The sequence below is a fragment of the Lampetra planeri genome, chromosome 31, assembly GCF_965212315.1.
Source record: "Lampetra planeri chromosome 31, kcLamPlan1.2.h2, whole genome shotgun sequence".
Taxonomy (NCBI): Eukaryota; Metazoa; Chordata; class Hyperoartia; order Petromyzontiformes; family Petromyzontidae; genus Lampetra; species Lampetra planeri.
The window spans coordinates 8,880,094-8,895,243 of record NC_136137.1 but is presented as its reverse complement, the minus strand read 5'-3'; the positions used below and the strand labels follow the sequence as shown (position 1 = coordinate 8,895,243).

At 45.1% G+C, this 15,150-nt stretch overlaps 1 protein-coding gene across 2 annotated transcripts in view; it reads left to right on the top strand.

Moving 5' to 3' along the window:
- ARMC8 (armadillo repeat containing 8) overlaps positions 1 to 13,826 on the top strand; it is a 31,788-nt gene extending 17,962 nt beyond the window's left edge. Inside the window, exons 12-22 of one of the 2 annotated variants that reach the window (XM_078609218.1) lie at positions 166 to 261; positions 3,361 to 3,443; positions 5,134 to 5,215; positions 6,333 to 6,419; positions 7,205 to 7,297; positions 8,791 to 8,940; positions 10,132 to 10,227; positions 11,213 to 11,308; positions 11,662 to 11,734; positions 12,241 to 12,334; positions 13,349 to 13,826. In XM_078609218.1, coding sequence (XP_078465344.1) covers positions 166 to 261; positions 3,361 to 3,443; positions 5,134 to 5,215; positions 6,333 to 6,419; positions 7,205 to 7,297; positions 8,791 to 8,940; positions 10,132 to 10,227; positions 11,213 to 11,308; positions 11,662 to 11,734; positions 12,241 to 12,334; positions 13,349 to 13,379 — 981 coding nt within the window. In that variant the 3' untranslated portion in view covers positions 13,380 to 13,826. Of the gene's footprint in view, positions 1 to 165; positions 262 to 2,848; positions 3,042 to 3,360; positions 3,444 to 5,133; positions 5,216 to 6,332; positions 6,420 to 7,204; positions 7,298 to 8,790; positions 8,941 to 10,131; positions 10,228 to 11,212; positions 11,309 to 11,661; positions 11,735 to 12,240; positions 12,335 to 13,348 lie in introns of those variants that run through there. The other variant, XM_078609219.1, reaches the window with a different exon arrangement.
- Positions 13,827 to 15,150: the final 1,324 nt, after the last annotated feature.

Here is a 15,150-nt window from a genome sequence, read left to right as displayed (position 1 = left end):
TTCAGCACTTTATCCTGTCAAGGCTTTTTAGCACACACTGCTTACCGACGGCGTTTTTAGGAGTTGAATTAGATGCCCACAGCAGTGCGTGGCAGGGGCTTTATTGCATCACTTTGGCATGCTAAAATCCACGCTGTGTTCCCCTGCTTTGCCTCTTCCTGTCAGCTGGATCACGATCTGAAGCATTCTCACGAGCTCCGGCAAGCAGCCTTCAAGCTCTATGCGGCGCTGGGGGCTAACGACGAGGAAATCCGGAAAAAGGTGAATGAGGCTAAAGCGGCCTGCTTGTGCCAGAAATAACACGAGCCTAACAACAACCCTCTTAAAGGAGCTGTACGAAGCAGCGGCAGCAGCAGCGGCAACAGTAGCGGCAGCAGCAGCAGCGTTACCCCCTCGGTAGCAGCTTGCCAACATCTGTTACTTGACAGCTTGGGCCGCCACTCGTTTATCTGCTACAGTTGACCCTGCTTAAGTAGAAAAAAACGATTTCTACCAAGTTACAGGGATTACAGTTATTCATTTTTCCGAAGATGCTCGTGATGATGTCGTTATTGGCAACCGCAGTGTTAGTCTCGGGAGTTCCTCCTTGGGAGCACAGTAGGTGTCGTGTTCTTGCTCGACAGGGAAGTGCTTCTTTACGGCAGCGCTGAGTAAACTTGCAACAACCCCTTTTGTTTATGGACGGAATGGATTTCTGTTGCTAATCATTACTGAATTTGGACTAACTACCTGGTCCTCAGAATTTTACTTTTAAACCCACCAAATATATATTGCTTAAAGCATTTTTAGTCCTCATTTTAATAAATCGGCGCTGAGCAGATAAAAGTGTTAACTGTTCCAAGACTAGTGGCATGCTCCTTGGTGAATATGCTGCACTGAGCCGGGTGGATTAGGCGTTCAACTCTGCGCACAGATTTAGTTGCCGAATGCCAGCAAATGTCTTAACTCGGTGATGCCTCGTTTTGGGAGAAAAAGCTAATAATCACAAACATGATACACTGCACTTATTTTCTTCAATAAAATGTCACGTGGAGCTGCTTCTGCATTTCAAAAGGAAGGTAATTTGCATTTTAAAAATAGTTATTGTCAGGTATTTGATGTGTAACGTTAGAAACCCTGTCGCGTTGTCCAACACACTCAAGTGAATGCTTCTTGCACGGTTTGAACCGCGTGTCCTGTGTGGTAATGGTGTCAGCTGCTACGACACAAACACTGCGTTCTCGTTGAGGAATCTCTTGTGCTGTGCCATGTCGATCGTCCCGAATGAATGGCATCTGTCTCTATTTTCACTTTGTATTTTGAACTGCGAGGAAGCCACACGATTCGATCGTTGCTGGGTGACGTGGCATGCCATGGGGTGGTGGTCACCATGTGGTCTATGCGCCAACGCAGTGCATGAAATTTGAGCCTTTTTGTCCGAAAAATACAGGTCTCCCTTCTCTAAGCAAAGCGTTAATTTAGAGGATTTTTCCGAAGCAGTTTGAGTACACCCTCATGTTTTTCTCGATGTATCCGAGCGCTGGGCTTCTGTTTTCCCGTGGACGTAAACAACATGAATTGAGTGTGCGTGGTGTCGACCTTGAAGCGAGTGTGTCCCTGTGACTGCCATGGGAACATTTCCAGCACTTAATTGCTGTTCTGTTTCTCACTGTGAAGGTGTCATCAATAAAGTGTGAAAAACAACCAGGTAGCTTGTTCTGTTGTTTGTTAATTAGAGACTGTAATTATGCATTATTGCCTGAGTCGTGGCAGGTCTGAGTGGGTTGAAGGTTTTGCAGACTTGCACCGCTTTGAGAACACTCACCAAAACGTTTCGCATAGGGTGGCAGCACATGCCTTCCAAGAGTCATCGTCCTGGTACTATCTTGGTATTTAACCACACACATCAGCGATTGTGTTCCATTGTAAAGTACATGCATCTTGTCATAAAAAGCACACGAGGTTTAAAGCTAAGAAATCGTTGAGTGAAGGTTAGGCGAGGTGTACAGAATGTGTGTGGTGAGAGGACGCTGGCTGAATGGACACGGCTCTGCGTCTCTACCATGCTCCCGTGCTCCGTGGCACTAGACAACACTGGCACAACAAAATACCACCAAAACGTGAGCACAGATGCGCAATATAAACTCCCAGTGCTCTATTAAGGGTACGGCAACAACAAGACTATGTATCAGCGCTGTTAACATTCAAAAGTTAAATGTGCTGCACACGAGTTGTTAGTCAATGTAAAAACTGGAATTCATATTTCAAATCACAATGCTGTAATAATGTATTGGTCACAATCAGTAAACACGTCGGCTGCTATAGAAGTCCAAGTGAGATTAGTTGACGATCCATCCTGTGTGTGTGTGTTTACAGTGCTGTACACTTACATTGTTCTCAGCTGCACAAGACAGGCCCTCTCGGTCCATGTCGGCACATATGCTGGGATGCTTCACGTTGAGGTTGCATTAGGATAGTTTGCGTTAACGTTGTGTGTGGATATGGGTCCTACGAGGCAGTGTTGCCGTGGGTCTCGTCGATCTCATGCTACGGCGGCTCATTGTTGGATATGTACAGAGCAGAGCACCCCATGATGATGCTGCAATACACAGATCACTCTGCACTTAATGCATTAATGCGACTACACTGTTCTGATGGATGAGTGTCCTTGTATGATCAGGAAATAGTAGTTGCAGTATGTGTTGTACAAGTCTTAAAAATCATCAGAAGGCTGGATATTATTATGCCGAGGTTTTGATTGGCATTGATGTCTCTGGCCGGTGGAAATGTTTAAGATTCTGGATATTTTGTGCGTGTTTCTTCCAGCAGCGGTAATTAACACGCAGTGTTTTTATTTCCTTTTCGTTAGACCTTCCAGGTTGCTCTTGGCATCAGCATTTCCCTCCGTCGTTTGACTTGGGGCTGTCGCGACGACATGACACCCCGGTGTGCGGTGGCGCGGCCGGAGTTTCTTCGCCCTCCCTCCCATGGCCTTTGACGTTCCGCGTGCGTTGTTGCGTGCACGTGACGGAGCGCTGTCTCTTGAGGCCTGCGACGTGAACGATGACACGGAATGAAATAGCAGGCTCCGACGTGTTTCTGTTTTGCTCGTGGCAGGCAGTGAACGCGTATTCCTCAGGCTGTTGTCAGTTTAGGGCGGTCTACCACTCGCACGCATGGCATGACCTCCTGGCTTGATGTTGCACTTTCGAAAACAAAGCTAGAATGATTAGTTGTTTTGCATTTATAACCGTAGCATTTTGCCGATTGGTATATGAATCACGTGTTTATCCTTGTTAGCGGTAGAATATGGAGCCAGTTACATGTTTGTTACGATTTCTCACCTCTCAGTGACTGGATGTCCAAATTGTTTTGTTGCAGGTAATTGAGACAGAGAGTATGATGGACCAGATTGTAACTGGTTTAGCAGATCCAGTCGTCAAGGTGCAGTTGGCTTCTGTCAGGTACGAGATGCTGTGTGCAGCTTTGCTTCCTAGTCTAGGCTTACCCATGGACGCCACACGACATTTCTCTCTAACACGACTAATTTACAGTACATCGAACGAGGCGTAATGTCTGCCTATTTATCTCGTTCATTAAATTCTCCACAACGACGCTAATTATTATTTTGAGTTGTGCATCACGTAGCTTTGTTTCGAACTAGGACCCCGTGTCTTAACTGAGACGGTCCTTGCCTTTAAATATCTGGCAGTTCGGCAGCATTGGTTCGAGTGAACTTGACTTTGCTGATGAAACGCCAAACGTCAAAACCACACCTGTCAACCCATACGGTTTACCCGTATTTTTGTGGAGGGAAATTGAGTTTTCAGGTCCAAACGGCGTACAGCCGTTTCAATATGGGCAAAAAGATGTTCTATATGTTTGTGTTTTTACCTTGCGATGGGACTTTGTAGGATGAACGTTGAGATTTATAAGGGCTCGGGGTGACCAATAAGGTCGGAATTGGTCTGTAATAAGGTAGGGCACTGATAAGGGGTTGACAGGTTTTGCGAAACTGATCCAGAGTTTGTTTACGTTTAACCAATGCTGCTGGAATTGTGCAACCCCATGAGGCCATGTGGCTGATGTGATGTGCACATTTGGTTTTATGAGGAGGGACAGATCCGTGAAGGAGGCGTGTTGCCTGCTTATTCATTGTGTTACTTATGTTCTCCACAACGACGCTAGTGATTCTATTGTGCTGTGTACTAATTACATCGGTGCCTTGGGCGAGCTACTCCATGATGTTCTTGTGCAATGATATTGCGAGCACCTTTTAGTTGTAAACATTGTAATCCTCGTTGATTGCCTTCATTCAACTGCTTTAAAATAAAGCTCGTATCCATAATAGATTTTTTTGGGTTGGATCGCGTAAATATACAGTAAATGTGTATTAACACGATCTAACCCAGAAACGTCCATTATGGATTATTTCGGTCGCGAAAGCCTACATGTTAAAACTGATTAACACTCATGTTGTATTGTTAAGTGGAGATATGTGTGGCATTTGCTTGTTCCACTGTGGCACGCCTGGTAATTGCAATTAGTATAATTTTCACGTGACATGTACGTTTCACGTTGAGTGCTTGCTTTGTTTGCCATACGTGTAGTAGCTGTGCGACATACACTCAGATATGCACACGTGCCCAAGTCACTTTGGTTAAACGGTTTTGAAACCAAGAGTAGGGTCCGACAGTGGAGTCGTTTACTGGTTGATGTGGTTTAAATAGGGTTAGAGATATTTCTCCAAGACATCCATAAAGCACCGGGTATCAAGGCACCCGTGACACCGGGAGGAACGGTCATAAGGGGTCAAATGATGAAGATGGACTTGACAAACACCATCAATCCCTGCAGCAGTGGGAAATAAACACACGTGCAGTGCAATTGTTAGCGATGAAGAGCACTGCCCATTACATTCATGGTAAATAAAGAGCGATCCAGGAGGGTTTAGAGAGTCGATTTGCCTGAAGGGGAGAAACCAACGACCCTGCTCACGATGACAAATCGTGCTCGTCCAGTGAAGAAACATTCACTGGGGGACGGTCCCTGCTCTGCCCGGCTACTGACCGCGCGTGCGGAGCAAGGACGGTCGTGGCGTCCACCTTGCCTCTGGCTGCCCCTCATGCCCACGCTGCCATGTCGGACGTGTAGGTGTCTGCACAGCCTCTCCCGTTCTGTCCAACAACTGCGAACGAGCTTTCAGGACCACGCTGTCTGGAAGCCACTGATGAAGGTGAGCATTCCGGGGTCGGCACACTGCCATGCGTGTGCGGGGTGGGGGGGGGGTCACTCCCGTGCGGTCACTCCCTGTCAACGTGGTCACCCTCGTGCGTTCACTCGCCCCGTGGATTCTCTCTGCTCGTGTGCGGTCACTCGCCCCGTTGTGGTCAGTCACCGTTCTCTGCCGATTCTTCTTCTGGATACGAGTGTTATTTTAAAGCAATTTTCAGACTCTTATTATTTGTGATGATGTAAATAAGCCGAATTGTTATTTTTCACAATGCGCAATGTTGCAGGGAAACCCCGGCAAGTCGGATTTCACATCTAGCTGTTCTGGGGCCGGCCAAATAAATGAACATCTCTCATAGATTTAAAATCTATGAACAAATAAAAATACTCTATACTTAAGAATATATATTGCAATATACAATGCATAATAAAGTACATAAGATCATGTTAATTTATGCAAAATATATAATTGAAGTGTATTGAAAGTGATGAAGGTGGCTTAGCATGTGGGTTGCTGTTGTGTTTGATGCCGATTTTTAAAAAAATTGCGGATGGCCGGACTTCTTCAGTGAGCAGGACCAGGTCTGCCCCCTAGCATCAGAATCTTTATTTAGACTGGAGGAGGAGGAATCCGATGAGCTATGAAGCTCTTTTTCACAGATGTCCAGCAGGGGCGGGTCAGCAAGTTATAACAACAAACAATACAAAAAAACGATAGGAGTGAAAAGTAGAAAAAAAGTCGCTAAAACTATATAAATATATGTGAATCTTATTTAAGTACAAATTGCATAAGTACATATATTCCTGCCGATTGTTCAACACTAAGTGCAAGCTCGGGCAAGGCAACAGCAAAAAACAGTCCCAGAACACACCAAGACGATAAAATTGCACGTAAAAAATGTAACTTGATACACGGTTAACTATGGATACGTGGGTAGTCCGGCTATCCGGGGTTGTGCTGTGGTGCACATGCCGTGGTGTTTTGCTACATGAGACTTGGGCTGTCTCGGCAGTGTGAGGCTCAGAGGGTCGAACAGGAGGCGAACTCGGAACGGGTTAATCTGAAATGTTTTTTGTTCGTGAACAGGGCCCAATGTTAAAATGGGCTTCTCTGTTTCCAGCTGTTGCAGAATGCTCCAGATGACGTGCTGATGGTGGCCTCTTCAACACTCTGTAACCTCCTGCTCGAGTTTTCGCCCAGCAAAGAGGTGTGGGGGCTCGACAGACACAAAGTGGCTCGTGCCACCGCTCCGTTCCCCCTAAGCCGTCCTGGTCCTTGTCGTCCTGGTCAATGTCGGAAGAATGAGGCAGTGGCGCTATTTTTCTCGAGGAGTGGGAGAAACGGATGTGAAGGAACCATGATGTACTCTTGTCGTTTTGTGATGAAACTCAACCCATATCTAACGGAGAAGGTCCTTGCTTATCAATATTTGTTGTCCACCAAGCCTCGCTGCTGCTGAAACACTGAATATGTATCACTGTTCTAGATTTGAAGTTTTCGTGACTGCAAGGATCCATACTATTTGGTTCTTTCGGTAAAGTCACGTAGGTGAAAATAAAAATAATAAAAATAAAATGAAATTAAAATAACTAAATTAAATCACGACGTTTCGGGAGCAACACAAACCTCCGTCATCAGGTAGGACAGCCACAGCTCCGGCTTTGTTCTCACCGGCCGTTGGTGATTGGTTGGTGGCACTCAACCCCGCCCCTCCCCCTCCACACCCTCCGCCCCCCTGGCTCCTCCCCGCCCCCCCCTCTTGCCTTATATAATATCTTGTTACGAACAGCTCTTGTCCAAAGAGAATATATCACTGGTCCAGAATTTGCTTGTATTGAACTAATGTTGCCGAACAAATGCACTTCCAGAAGGACCGCGTGACCAATGGGAATGGGTGAAAATATTTTAATAATAATGTGGAGGTAACACATTTGGTAGGGAGGCAAATGATCTGAATGTTGCCAATTGTCAATTGAGTTCTGTGTTTTTCAGCCGATCCTGGAGTCCGGAGCAGTGGAGCTGCTGTGCAGCCTCACGCGCAGTGAGAACTCCGCACTCCGTGTCAATGGCATCTGGGCCCTCATGGTAAAGTCCGTTTGAATTTCGTCATCACTCAATGAAGCCTTAAATTTCGATTTAAAGCTTTCGTGACTGCATGGATTCATCTTCTTGGTTCTTTCGGTAAAGTCACGTAGAATGGGAACAATAAAAATAATAAAATAAAACGTAATAAAATAATTCTCACGACGTTTCGGCCACAACGCAAGCAGCCGTCATCAGGTGAAGACCCCGACAGACCTGGTCTTCACCTGATGACGGCTGCTTGCGTTGTGGCCGAAACGTCGTGAGAATTATTTTATTATGTTTTATTTTATTATTTTTATTGTTTCCATTCTACGTGACTTTACCGAAAGAACCAAGAAGATCAATGAAGCCTTGTTGAAATGGAATAATGCTGGTGTTCAAAATAATCCATGCCTCGATTTTCCTGGCTGGCTGCTGTGCTGGGCTCCTCTGCCCTGAAAGTCTCCCACAATTTGGGTTTAGGTCTTCTCTTCCCCTTGGTCGCCGGACTCACGGAGACCACCCCAGTCGCCCGTCTTGCCAGTTGGCCCTTAGTACCATAGTCGTATTTTTGATGCCAGTAAGTTGCTCCACCTGGGCAGACCTCTAGGTGAGTTGATGTTTACAAACAGGGTGACGATGAGGGTTATTGTGTGTACATAAACATACTTGTGAAATTTGTTTCTGTTTTTATTGCCATGACTGTGACATTGATTAGTTCTGCATTGGTTTGTAATTTTATTCAAGAATCAATTCTTTTTTGGTTATAGCGAGGTGTTTTGTAGAACATGTATTTGATACAACGGTGACGAGATATTACATGCAACAGATACACTTAAAAAATAATCAATATTCACACGCCATATTTGATGCGTGTACCACAACTAAGAATCATTTACCAGAGAATTGATGCAGGTCATCTCGATATACTGCGCTGTATTGAACGTCCCCTGTGGCAGACAGCTGTGTGTAATCGGTTCTTTTCTACATCTCTGAATAATTTTTTGTGACAATATTGGATTAGTCTGATTTTAGACAGTAAACAACACTTTATTCTAACTTATTTTACGTATTTTTTTTGATGTGTATACTATTTATCTAAAACGCCTTCTAGTTTGTTATTGATGGGCTGAGCGTGGACTTTCTCCTGCTTAGATCCCTACTGGGTTTGAGTTTCAGCCCCTTGCGCCATGTGTCCAGGAACAATATGTATGTACGTACGTAGCCAAGCTGGGAGGGGGACATTCAGGTGTGAGCCTTTCCAAGACTCTACTTGTTAATTATTGAAGATGTGGATTTTGATTGATCGCATTATCTTAGGAGCATGTGCCTGTATTGCAAAGCGGAATAGAATCTAGTTTTTTGACAATTAATATTGCACAATATTTTTAAAAGAGCGTAAAAGAGTTCGCAAGAAAATTCGCACCATTCATTTAAGTTCAGAATTGTTTGCTGCATGTCAGGGGTGATGATGTTCTTGAAACAAATTGACAGTCGATGCCTCTGTTGTGCAGAATATGGCTTTTCAGGCAGAGCAGAAGATTAAAGTGGACATACTCCAGGGTCTGGGCACCACGCAGCTCTTTCGACTGCTTTCAGACTCCGATACAAATGTGCTCATGAAGACTCTGGGACTGCTGCGCAACCTTCTGTCCACCAAGCCGGTGGGTGCCACATTTCCCCCCTACCACGTGCAGCTCCACGCTGTCTGACGGACACATGGTGCGTACCGGTCCACTCCATTGACAATAGTCGCTATTTCCGTTCGGCAGCTCATAGCGTCTGATCACTCGGACAGCGAGATTTGAACCTCGCAGCTGTGTGGTTAGCGGTCCATTGGTTTGGAACTCGCCTACCTACTCACCTACTCACCCACCCATTCACCTACTCAGCGGTCCGACGGCCTGGATCGAAATGCCACTACACGTTCGAGACTCTTCAGAGACAAATGCAAGACAAAATAGTTTAATCGACCTTAGAATGTATGAATATTGCACATTTGTGATAACCTACGTGATAAGAGTTGCGCGTTTGTAAATGTACTTAAATTCACACGGAAACCATTGCAGGTTGCGAGTTCAAATCCCATGTGGGGGGTTGACTCAACCCATCATCCCCCCAGGATCAATAAAGTTAGCACCACTTTGTGGGGACGTCGGCAGCGGTTGTCCTGTGTATAGACTCGCCCCAGCCACAGAAAGGAGTTATGCATTTCCTCATTTTAGCAAGAACCCACTTTTGATTCTTTTTTTGCAAGATACACTTAATCTCAGACTGTTTAAAAAAATAGTTTCTCTTTTAGTACAAGACATCGGAGAGGTGACCCAGTGACAAAAGGGTCAGGAGTTTAGAATGGATACTTTGTTTGTGGCTTGAGGCCGATGATACAATTGCAATAACATTTAAGAAGATGAAACGGACGTGACCTGTGAATGTTTATTTCAGTAAGGGAAGGTCGACTGAAGAAATTCCCATTTTAGTGCAAAAACACATTCCTGCGGAGGGAGCTGGTGGGAACGTTGTGTTGCTCGGTCAATGGCCAGGGTCAACGGCGGCGTGGTGTATTCCGCAAATATGGCCGACTGTGAGGGCGGGCACAAGCCGGCGTGAGTAGGTTAAACGTTGAGTTTTATAAGGGCACCACGGGGTGACCAGCCCCTCCCACCCTCCCCACCCAGCCCCACCCCACCCAGCCCCACCCTCCCCACCCAGCCACACCCTCCCCACCTAGCCCCTCCCCACCCTCCCCACCCAGCCCCTCCCTGCACGACGGACGGACACAATAATCCCCTGTGGGCTGGTGTAACCAGGAGGTTCCTACCAGTATGACTGTCACCTGCTGGCTCTTTCCACAGCACATTGATCAGATCATGAACAGCTACGGCACGCACATCATGCAAGCGGTGACTCTCATTCTGGATGGGGAACACAACAGCGACATCACGGAACAGGTGTGGACAGGTGTACCTCTGCTTTCATTCGTGTTTTTGCTTCTGCTCATGTTTACACGGCTATAAGGACAAATCCTTGTTCTCATCAAGAGGGGTATTATCTGGCCCGCGAGAATAAGGGTGCTAAAGTCTAGCAAATGCATTGTCGAACTCGCACTGAATGCGTGCGTGGTATTGTTAATGCATTAATTTTAGATTTCAAGCTTTCGTGACTGCAAGGATTCATACTCTTTGGTTTTTTCGGTAAAGTCACGTAGGTAAAACAATAAAATAAAATAAATGTAAACAACAAAATTAAATCACGACGTTTCGGAGGCAACACAAGCTTCCTTCATCAGGTGTTAATGCATTGTTTATCTGTAACACAATATGGCATGGCCCGCGAGAATAAGTGTGCTAAAGTCTTGCAATGGCATTGTCGAACTCACACTGATTGCGTGCATGGTATTGTTAAAGCATTGTTTATCTGTAACACAATATGGCAAGGCCCGCGAGAATAAGTGTGCTAAAGTTTTGCAATGGCATTGTCAAACTCGCACTGAATACGTGCGTGGTATTGTTAAAGCATTGTTTATCTGTAACACAATATGGCATCGTCGTGTGTCGCGATCTCCCAATTGTGAACGTGCAGAGTATCTGATATCAGTGGTTGCCAGCCTGTGCTCCACAGACCACTTGTGGAAGTGGGTCACGGCTCTCGAAAGGTTGGGATTTACTGCAAATCAGGGACCAAGCACCATGTGGAAAATGTTTCCCTACAAGGTGTTAAAGTATGCCTCTTGGAATAAAAAAATTACTGCTCAATATATCAATCTTTGCTGTTGTAATAAATTTTCTATAATGGCACAAAGAGGTGAACAGTTACCCAACGCAGTTCCAGAGGTTAAAGTCTCATCTTCTGTTCAACTTACGCAATGCTATTTAGTAATTGCATTCCTATGGAGATGATTTCACGTCATCTCCACTGTTAATGTTTACTCTGCAGACTTTGTGCATCCTCGCCAACATCGCAGATGGCACCGTGGCGAAGGAATGTATTATGTCGCACTCGGACATACTGCAGAAAATAAAGCACTACATGGTGAGCATTGCCAGAAAGAAGCACGTGGATAACATTCTGCCCTGAACCCAGTATTCGGGATACACAACAGTTGGTGTATGTGTGTGTAAATATGCGTTCCAAGTTGCAAATATACGCTGCAAGATCATCAGAATTATTGGGTTGTAACAATGGGTGTGATTAAAGGAAATGTGCAATTTAAAGTACGTAGATATTAATCCACAAAAAATATTCTAATGCAAATTGATTAACTTGACAATTACGATACATCGATGATAAAATGTTAATTGTATTGAACTGTAGTCTCTTGTAATGCTGCTGTGTATATACAATAATGACCTGTAGCTTATATATATTTTTTTTACGGATTGCAGTCTCATGCAAACGTGAAGCTGCAGATTGCTGCAACATTTTGCGTCTCCAACTTGGCGTGGTCGGAGGAGGAAGGTAATGTGCACTGTGTTTCCGTCTTACCCCACTACACAGTGACTTCTCGTCCTCACTACTATTCAACTTCTCGTCTTCACTACTATTCAACTTCTCGTCTTCACCACTATCGCTCCTGGTTTTCAACAATGGCATCAATCAACACGTATTGCTGTAATTCGTCAAACATCCCAATGTAGGACCCACGGAGCTTGGGAAATTATTGGCCCCGGTTCTTGCCGCCTTTCCGCTTGTCTGTTGTTTTCTTGCGCCGACGTGTGAACACTGTGCGTGTTTCAACATACAGTGCGCATGACTGACGCTGCATACTAATAAAACACTTATTTTATACCTCATGGAAATGACAAAGTTTTGGTTCAACCCTAAGATACCCTCTGCTGCTGGAGTTCAATATCTAGAATTAATATTATCTGAAATGTGCCTGCTGCGTACGGGATTGTCGCCAACGTGAGCGATCGCGGGATGATGACTGCAGTGTGTGAACCCTGTGCGGTTGCGGGGGGCAGGGTTTTTCGAGAGGCAGGAGCGGCTCCGCTCTCTCGGCTTCCTGGAGGTCCTGCAGAGGTTGGCGCAGGCGCCGGACGTGGCGCTTGCAGATAAGTGAGTCCCATGTGGCACGGTGGCGGCAGCTCAGGGTGTTGCGTTCCACGTTTATTAATTAAAAACTGCTTTTTGTGTTTAGTTTGTTGTCCTTCCCCCGCACCTCCAATTAGCGCAGTTGGCTATGTGTGGTGTGTAAGAAGTTCAACGTTCAACCTCTCTGTGTTTGGCCTTCCAATCCTGCTGCGTAAACTGTACCGCGTGCGATGCCACCCCTGCGGTGCAACGCTTACCACACTGGACCTGCGGTCCAAATATTGCCGGGTTCACTCTCCTGGTGTGACATTTGAAAGTTTTTAAAATCGCTTTGCCTCTGTCCACCCAGCGGTGTCAATGGGTTCATCACAGTCCAGTTGATCAGCAGGTCACACACGATGAGCAAAGTGTGGGTACTCTTACCTCTTCCAAGGTGTTTGGCCAGTGGGGAAGAGTAGGCCAAACTCTCCTCTATTGGACACCGTTCTGCCAGCAGTGGCATGATAAAGGAATCACAGGGCCCCACCGTTATCCTTCGTTTTATGGAGTTGTCGCTTGTCTGTGAGAAAATGGGAAACGTGGCGGTGCTCATCTCCATTGGCATCCCCGAGTCAGTGATGGGGAAGTGCCACATTTTCATGGCCAAGGCCACTATTAACTTGATGACCACGATGGGGTACTGTACTAATTTTATCACCTCCAGAGGGATGATTGGCTAAGGGCAGAATTTTGACTGTTAAGTGCAGCTGATTCTCGGAAGTTGGTAGATTTCTTAACTAGTCCATGTTTTCATATCCCTGGTTGTTGAAAATGACCACAGAACTCTGACTGAACAGCGTAATCGAACTACGGGTGTTATCAGTATAGGGCCCCTTGGCTCATTCAAGGTAAACGTTTGTACATATATAATGTGTCACTTTTCAGGAACTATACTTTTGATCCATTTAACATATGATTATGCCATACTTATCGAGTTTTACTTGAAACCTTAAATGTGACATGTCTTAATTAAAATACTGTGTTTGTCTTCATTGGCAGGGTGAAGATGACTCTACAGCATTTCTCTTAATGTTGGAGGCTAAAGGTTTTCATATATATGTACTTTCATATACTTTGTACATACGACTTAATGACCGTATTGTCAATTAAATACTGTAAAGTTTATGGTTCATTTATTCTACATCTTCGACGTTTCACTTGTCAGAAGTTGTTGATTTAATGTCAAGGTAATGTGCACAGAATCCGTATAAAGGTATTTTCAGCTTGTTTGAAATACCTATTTGGCATTCATGGGATATATGGTATTTATCCATTTGCCTTCATATTATTTGCCACTGATACTCTCAAGTGTAAACGAATTGTAATATTGATGTAATAAAAATGATCTACTTTAATGTTTGTTATAAACATATTTTGGAATTGCATGTATTTACCTTGAAAGATAAAAAAATGAACGTGAATGATGAATTCAGTAAATTCCCGATGTCAGAGGCCGTGAGTTCTCTGCTACCCTTAAGTTTTTGTGGAAGAAGCATCTGTCTCTGTCTCTATGTGTTTCTCCGTGTCTTTGTGTGAGTGTATAGGGGAGCAGTAGTGCAGCGGTTAATGTGCTGCGCTACAAATCCAGCAACCCGAGTTCGATTCCCGCTCAAGGCCACCGTTGACGATTATCTGAACCGTTCCTGGGCCTCCCCTAGGTTGACTCCGCTTCAAATGAGTACCTGATACGATGTGTAAACATCCCTTCTGGGGAGACAAAGGCAGCCTGGCGTGGTGCTGGCCACTTAGCCCCCTCGTTTGCCGTGCCGGCCTTCACAGGTGCTCGCTAACAGCACTTGCCCCAAAAGTCTAAGGCTATGCGGGCGATCTTTGTTATGTGTGTCAGTGTCTCCGCGTCTGTGTTTATCCACGTATCCATATGTGTCTCCGAACCTCTGTGCGTGACCGTTTGCCCAACTGCACGTGCACGACCAAGGGAATTGAGATGGCCGGGGATGGCGGCTGATGGTCACTGAACACCTGGGACTCTGCCGCGGCAGTGTTTCACAAGTTGCGAAGCACCGACCTGCACGGTCAACAAATATTACTTTCTACAGAGTCGTGACAGAAGGAGTTCGGCACACGTGTGGGTAGTGTCTTTAGGTGGGTGTTTCAGAATAGGAATATTTATTTAGACTGGAGGAATCCGATGAGCTGTGCTCTTTTTTTCAACGGTTTTGTTCAACGGTTTTATTTTTTTAACTTCACGTGTGTTTGTCGTGGTCAATCTTGTCATCAAAAGTTAGTCTACTTCCTGTTGTCCAATCAATTCCAAATTTTGCACACGTACTCAGATCCGGTGACAGTGCATGCCTGTTTCAAAATCGGCATCAAATCATCAATGAATTGCCTCATTTCAAGCAATTACTATTTTTGTATGGACGGCTTATTAATTATATATTTTGTGTACATCAAAAACGCCGCGGTCCCTAAACTGTGGAATCGGCTCGCACAAAAAGCAGGCGCCACGTGTCTCAGGCGTCATTGACGTACTTCTCGACCGTAAGTTAAACGAAGTTGTTAATAAAACCGTTGTAAAATTTTTATTTTTTTAAGGAGTTTCTTTTCACAGGTGTCTAGTAGGGGTGGGTCAGCAACTTGCAACCACAAGCAACTACGATAGGAGTGCAAAATAGAGAAGAGGTAAGCAAGTCACGAAAATATATGTAACTCCAAATTGCATAATTACAAAGATTACTGCGGATTTTTCAACACTGAATGCAAGCTTGGGCAAGGCATCAAAACAACAAGAAGAACAGTCCCAGACCACACCATGACAACACAATCCCTCAATAAAATTG